At 46.8% G+C, this 7,436-nt stretch overlaps 1 protein-coding gene across 1 annotated transcript; it reads left to right on the forward strand.

Moving 5' to 3' along the window:
* The first annotated feature begins 3,405 nt into the window (after positions 1-3,405).
* Positions 3,406-4,780, forward strand: LOC148049857 (E3 ubiquitin-protein ligase RNF167-like). Its single transcript, XM_087703331.1, has one exon. It carries the CDS (start codon positions 3,662-3,664, stop codon positions 4,571-4,573), a length of 912 nt encoding a protein of 303 aa, XP_087559457.1. The 5' UTR covers positions 3,406-3,661; the 3' UTR covers positions 4,574-4,780.
* The last annotated feature ends 2,656 nt before the right edge of the window (positions 4,781-7,436 follow it).

Raw genomic sequence — 7,436 nt, forward strand, 5'->3', positions numbered from 1 at the left:
ATAATCCTGTTGGCTGAAAGCCCAGACACGACTCGCTGGTAAGAAGTTGGCAGGAACCCAGACTCCAACAGACACAGGAACACAAGGCAGACCAGACAAGGAGTTCTCCAGATTAGTACGAACGATTGTGTCCTGCAAAAGGACTCCTCCCAAAGTCTCTTCTTATATACTCTCTTGGGAGGGGCCAAGCCACAACCACCTGGACTGGATTATCTCTTATGAGTCTGTCTCCGTAACTGCTGCCTCTGTTTCTCCACTCTCCATTGCCTGGCATCATGGACAAACTCCCTTTGATCTTCCCTACTGCTCCATGCCTCAGGCACCTCCTGGTGGCCAACCAGCCTCTCTGGTCCCTGCTCTGAGTCAGAACCCTGCCCAGGGTCCTCCACATCTTCCATAGCAGATTTCCTCGCTATCGGAGTCCATCGGCAGCTCCAATGGCTCCTGCTGTGCCACAACAGCTCCACATGCCACTTTGGGCACATGTGCCATAGGTTCACCATCACGGGGCTAGGGTTAGGGTTGAACAGGGTGGGCTTCAAAATTTTTAGCAAGGGGTTCTCTGTTCGGTTGCTGGGTGGTGTGGCCATGGTGGGTGAGACCCAGTCGACCTTCTGCACCATGGCTGGAAGGTGGGCATTTTTGCCCTCCCTGGGCTCTGGAGGTTTTCCTCAAGTCTCCGGAAGAGTGAAAACAGCCTCCCCAGACTCCGTTTCCAGCCTTCCTAAACTTCCGGTAGCAATAGCAATAGCAATAGCAGTTAGACTTATATACCGCTTCATAGGGCTTTCAGTCCTCTCTAAGCGGTTTACGGAGTCAGCATATCGACCCCACAGTCTGGGTCCTCATTTCACCCACCTCGGAAGGATGGAAGGCTGAGTCAACCTTGAGCCGGTGAGATTAGAACCACTGAACTGCAGATAACAGTCAGCTGAAGTGGCCTGCAGTATTGCACCCTAACCACTGCGCCACCTCGGCTCTTTTAGGCCTGGGTTTTGCCTTTCCTAAGTCTCCGCACACACCCTGCACTTACCTGCACCCAAAATGGGCTGCATGGGGACTCCTGGGAGGGGAGGGGAGGGTTGGGTGGGGCCAGCCAGGAGTAGGATTTGGGAGTTCTCCGAACTGCACAGATTCTTAGCTAGAGGTTCTCCCGAACCCCTGCGAACTCCCAGCAGCTCACACCTGGGGTTGAAATCCCAAGGACAAGATCTACAATTCCTGTGATGGTGCTAAGTGCCAGGATCACTTGGAAGTCATTGGTTTCAGTTCCATTGTGACTTCGGACCATCGCAAAAATGAAGGGCTGTAAATCGAGGACTACCTGTAGATGGGAAGATCATGACGCCGGAGCGTCATGTGGAAGATGACGGGTCCAGAAAAGTTTGGATAGCAAACAGGCACGCTTTCTTCAAGCTGTTTTACCGTATTTTTGGGAGTATAAGATGCATCTTCTTCCCCAAAAAAGAGGGTGAAAATCTGGGTGCGTCATACACTGAATATCGCCCCTTCACAAAAATGGATGTGCAGAGGGTTTGGGAGGCCTGCAAAGTGCTCCTGGGGGCTGGGGAGGGCAAAAACCTTTTAAAAAAAATTTACCTCTTCAAAATCTTGGTGCGTCTTATACTCTGGTGCGCCTTATACTCCGAAAAGTACCGTAATTGATTGAGAAAAGTCGATGCACAAAACAGGGATGGGGGAATGCTTGCTCAGCAGTTTAGGATTAAAAGAGGCACCCGAACTATCCAGAGTATATCCTTACAAGATGCATACAATTCACAAAGCCCATTAGTTCCTTACTCGTGGAGCAATCTGTAACAATGAACAAAGTGCAGTTATTGCTTCGAAGGCAAGTTACGTAGCAGGATTTTACTGGAAACAGGGGAGAAGTTAACTCCTATACAAGTGCAGTAGAAAGTAATGAATATTATATTATTATTCAGCTCAATGAATAATATTAAGGTGGGAGGGGAAAGCCTAGGAGCCAATCCCGCCCCCTGACATTTCAATGGCATTTCATAAATGCAATGTTTCCCAGCTTCTGAATAAGTGGACTTCAACTCCCAGAATTTCCCAAAGGTGTTTACTTTTTTTTTCCCCAAGAGGCAACTGGACTTTCTGGTTTTTCTTGGGAGGCGTTTCGCTTCTCATCCAAGAAGTTTCTTCAGCTCTGGCTGGATGGCGGGGAACGGAAGGATTTATGCTCCTTGCAGTCAGCTGGTCGTTTGCATCCTTTGAGAGAGTCATTGAGGCCACTTGGAGGGTCATCGGTGTCCTCTGAGTCACCTGAGTGGTGCGAAAGGGTGTGGAGCCTTCTTGGAACTGCTGAAAGGAACGTGTTGTAGACTGGAGATAGATGATGTGGTATCCCTCCTCCTCTGTTGAGAGGGGGCTGATCGATTTTGACCGGTGGCTTCGACGACTCACTAAAACAGCTGCAGGAACTGGGCATGGCTAATCTAGTGAACAGAAGGACCAGGGGAGACATGATAGCAGTTTTCCATCCTTTAGAGAGTCATTGAGGCCACTTGGAGGTTTGTCTGTGTCCTCAGAGTCACCTGAGTGGTGCAAATGGGTGTGGAGCCTTCTTGGAACTCCTGAAAGGACCGTGTTGTAAACTGGAGATAGATGATGTGGTATCCCTCCTCCTCTGTTGAGAGGGGGCTGATCGATTTTGACCGGTGGCTTCGACGACTCGCTAAAACAGCTGCAGGAACTGGGCATGGCTAATCTAGTGAACAGAAGGACCAGGGGAGACATGATAACAGTTTTCCGATGTTTGAGGGGCTGCCACAGAGAAGGGGAGGGTCAACCTATTCTCCAAAGCACCTGAAGGCCAAACAAGGAATAATGGATGGAAACTGATCCAGGAGAGATTCAACCTGGAAATAAGGAGAAATTTCCTGACAGTGAGAACAATCAACCCATGGAACAGAAGTTGCCTTCAGAAGTTGCGGGAGCTTCATCACTGGAAGCTTTCAAGAAGAGACTAGACTGCCATCTGTCAGAAATGGTGTAGGGTCTCCTGTTTGGGGGGGTTGGACTAGATCAGTGTTTTTCAACCTTGGGGACTTTAAGTCCTATGGACTTCAACTCCCAGAATCCCCCAGCCAGCATAGCTGGCTGGGGAATTCTGGGAGTTGAAGTCCACAGGACTTAAAGTCCCCAAGGTTGAAAAACACTGGACTAGATGACCTAAAAGGTACCTTCCAACTCTGTTATTCTAATTCTGATTTTTAAGAACCACACAAAATGGGAAACCCTTATCTTTACTTTTTACCTGTTATGTTTTAGTACACATCAGTCCTTGTTCTCGCCTTGCCACTCAGTGATAGTAGCCCAAGTAATGGGTGAGTGATGTCATAAGGGAGTGGGCTGTTTCAAACTACTACACCTGGGGTGGGTGAGAGCCACATGCCCTGTGGTGAAAACTGTGGTGTCAGTGTGGTTGAGAGAACAAGCTGAGTTTCATAATTTCAAGAGGCGAGTTCCAAGGAAGGAGACCTTTTGCAGCTCTGCTCCTGAAGACCATCGCTGGGTTTGACGTGGCCTCGACGGCTCCCTCGCCAGCTCCCCAAAATGCCAAGAGGTTGAGACCTAGATACTCCACCCGTCTGTCTCCATCTTCCATCCATTGTGTCTGGAGAAGGCCACCTCCACCATGGGGGGCTTGGTGGAACGTCTTCTTCTGCTAGTGACCTTCTCCTTGTTTCTCGAGACTGCCTTGGCCAAGCCATTTGTTCATCTGGTGTACAAGCAGAATGACACCTGTATGGATTTTAATGCTGCCCCAGCCTGTTTTGGTCCGCCCATGCCCGTCACTGGTCTCAAAGGTTACCTGCTTGAAACGGTGCCTGCCAATGCTTGCCATCCCATCAAAGCAGCCCCAGTTTCCAACCGGACTCCTTCTGGTTTCGTCGCCCTCATCCGCCGCTATGACTGTTCCTTCAACCTTAAAGTTTTCCACGCCCAGGAAGCTGGATACCGCGCAGCTATCATCTACAACTTGTGTTCTGATTTCTTGGTGAACATGGTGGTCAGCATGGAAGAGAGAAGACTGCCGATCATTATCCCGTCGTTGTTTATTGGACGGACAGCTTCTAAACTTTTGAGAAGGCAAGTTCATTCTGCAAAGGATGCCCAAATTATGGTGGTGGTACCCCAGAGTTATTACAATTCCTGCTCGGATGAAACATATGTGGCTCTTTGGGAATTAGCTGTGTATGACCTGCCGATCTGGCCGGGTTACTGTACTCAACAACTGTTCCTCAAAGTCCTCCAGGAATTTGGGCTGCTGTTCAGCCTCAGCATGGGGACTAGCTTCTTGCTGCTGGTCAGTTGGGTGAAATGGGGCCGGCCCTACCAAGGCATCCAAGTGAAGACCTTCAAGCATGGTGACAGGTATGACACCTGTGTAATCTGCATGGCAGATTATGAAGCAGGTGACCGGGTGAAGGTTCTTCCCTGTGCCCACGTCTTTCACGCCACCTGTATCAACACCTGGTTACTCATCCAACCCATGGCTGGCAAGACGTGCCCAATCTGCAAGCAGAAGGTTAACAGCGCAATCTAGGGAGGCGGCAGAGATGCAGTGGAGAAGAAACTGAGATGGACCTCCGGATCCAATGGGAGGGACGGGGACAGAGAAAGAACACAATTCTTCCCAATTGTTGTCATTGTGCATGTTGTCTTTTAAGAATTTGAGGGTTCAATGGTCAGAAGAGAGCGAGGTGAAGATGCGGTCAGGAGATCCATTGGGCTGTATCTTGGCTTTTTTTAAAAAACATCATCGTCATTATCATCATTGCTATCATGTCACATCACCCATAGACAGAGGGTGTTTCAGAAAGAATAAACTGAATGGGTGGTTAGCACCTCTTGAAATAGGGAAGGAAATTCAGAAACTAGTAAACGGTAATCCTCGACTTACGACCACAATTCAGTCCAACCTTTCTGTTGTTAAGTGACTCATTTTTAAGTGGGTTTTGCCCCATTTTATGACCTTTCTTGACACAGTCCTTAAGCGAATCACTCCAGTTGCTAAGCTAGTAACACAGTTATTAAGTGAATCTGGCTTCTCCATTGCTTTTGCTTGTCAGAAGGTCACAAAAGGGGATCACGTGACCCCCCTTGGACACTGCAACCGTCATAAATATGAGTCAGTTGCTAAGGATCTGGATTTTGATCACATGACTGTGGGGATGCTGCAATAGTCGTAAGTGTGAAAAATGGTCATTAATCACTTTTTTCAGTGTCATTGTAGCTTTGAACAGTCATTGAATGAACTGTTGTAAGTTGAGGACTAGATAGGATTTAAAAAACCCAACTAATCCCTCATGTTCGTTTCTTCATCAACATCTTCTCTACCGGTGTTAGCCCTTTGAGGAAGTCCAGGCAAGAAGCACAACTATAAGTAGTAACTGTACATTTATTGTATGGTTACAGGAGTGTTTTTCAACCTTGGCAGCTTGATGATATGTGGTCTAGTTTAAGGAAGAGACGGACTAGGGCTGTTGTGATAAAATGGGTGCAACTCGCTTAACAATCACTTTGCTCAGTTCAGTAATGGAAATTCTGGGCTGAAGTAGAATAGAAATAGAAAAGAACAGAATAGAAATAAGGAGAAGAAATAATAGGAGAGTTGAATAGAAGGGAAGGGAAGGGAAGAGAAGAGGGTAGAACAAAGCAGAGTATGACAGAAGAGAATAAGTAAAGGAGAAGAGAAGAGAGTAACTAGATAGAACAAAGTAGAGTACAACAGAACAGAATAAGTAAAGGAGGAGAGGAGAAGAGAAGAGTAAGTAGGTAGAACAAAGTAGAGTACAACAGAACAGAATAAGTAAAGGAGGAGAGGAGAAGAGAAGAGTAAGTAGGTAGAACAAAGTAGAGTACAACAGAACAGAATAAGTAAAGGAGGGGAGGAGAAGAGAAGAGTAAGTAGGTAGAACAAAGTAGATTACAAAGAGAAGAGAGTAACTAGATAGTACAAAGTAGAGTACAACAGAACAGAATAAGTAAAGGAGGGGAGGAGAAGAGAAGAGTAAGTAGGTAGAACAAAGTAGATTACAAAGAGAAGAGAGTAACTAGATAGTACAAAGTAGAGTACAACAGAACAGAATAAGTAAAGGAGGGGAGGAGAAGAGAAGAGTAAGTAGGTAGAACAAAGTAGATTACAAAGAGAAGAGAGTAACTAGATAGTACAAAGTAGAGTACAACAGAACAGAATAAGTAAAGGAGGAGAGGAGAAGAGAAGAGTAAGTAGGTAGAACAAAATAGATTACAACCGAACAGAATAAGTAAACAAGAGGAGAGGAGAATAAAGTAGAGAAGAATAGAATAGAATAGAATAGAATAGAATAGAATAGAATAGAATAGAATAGAACAGAACAGAACAGAACAGAACAGAACAGAATGAAATTAAACTAGTGTAGAGTAGAATAGGAACAGAACAGAGTCTGAACTAATTGTAGAAAGGTAGCAATTGGAGACCAACCTTCCTCAAATTTGAATGTGCAGGATTAATTTACATCATTTGCTTGGTTTTATGCCATCTGAGTAATCACACAACGATGCCAAAGAGATAAATTCCTGTAAGTGACATGAATTATGTCTCTTTTTCTGCACTGCTCGGCAAATCCATGACTTACTTTAGGGGTGAAACTCAACTGTTGCCGGTGGTCTGAAGTCTGTTGAGGGGGCTTTGGCATGTGAATCCATTTTTTTTCTCCCTGCGGTTACGTAATTCGCATTGGCAGCCCTTCCCGTAGCTCCGATGCCCTCCTAGGTGAGTGTGAATTTAGAGTTCGGGTAAAGTTGCTCAGGAGATACTCTTGGACTGAAAAACATTGGAATCCAGTCACTTTGCAGCTCGAAAACTACTCGCAGTCCTCGACTTACAATAGTTCATTTAATGACTGAAGTTACAACAGCCCTGAAAAAAACTGACATGACCATTTTTCACATTGACGGCCATTGCAGCCAGTGGTGGGATTCAACTGGTGCAGAAGTGGGTTCCGGATCCCGTTGCAACTGGTACATTGTGACGGGGCTGGGCGCCCTCAGCGGGCACCACCCTACGACACTCAGCTGCTCGGTGGAGGTCGCACAGGTGCCGTACGCTGTGCTTGTGCGCATAATTGGCCTATTTTCCTCAAAAAGTGGTAAGGAACGTGGGCGGGCCATATGAGTCACCGTTCCGGTACGGTGGCCGCTGTTCCCAGCTACCACAGGTACGCCCATACCGGGGCATGCCTCCCGGAACCCACCACTGAACTGGTGTAATAACTGGTTCGCTCTGCACACACGCAGTTCGATTCAAAACAGCTCTAAAACTTACCTTCTACTGCAGTCTCGGGGAGTAAAATAGCTGAATCCACTCCGCCATCAGCTGGGCTTCCAACAAAGGGAATATAGGACAGACTAGCGCAGGGGCGGGT

This window comes from Thamnophis sirtalis, unplaced genomic scaffold, assembly GCF_051295495.1.
Source record: "Thamnophis sirtalis isolate CommonGarterSnake01/CBP01778 unplaced genomic scaffold, rThaSir2_p1.2 scaffold_1, whole genome shotgun sequence".
Classification (NCBI taxonomy): domain Eukaryota; kingdom Metazoa; phylum Chordata; class Lepidosauria; order Squamata; family Natricidae; genus Thamnophis; species Thamnophis sirtalis.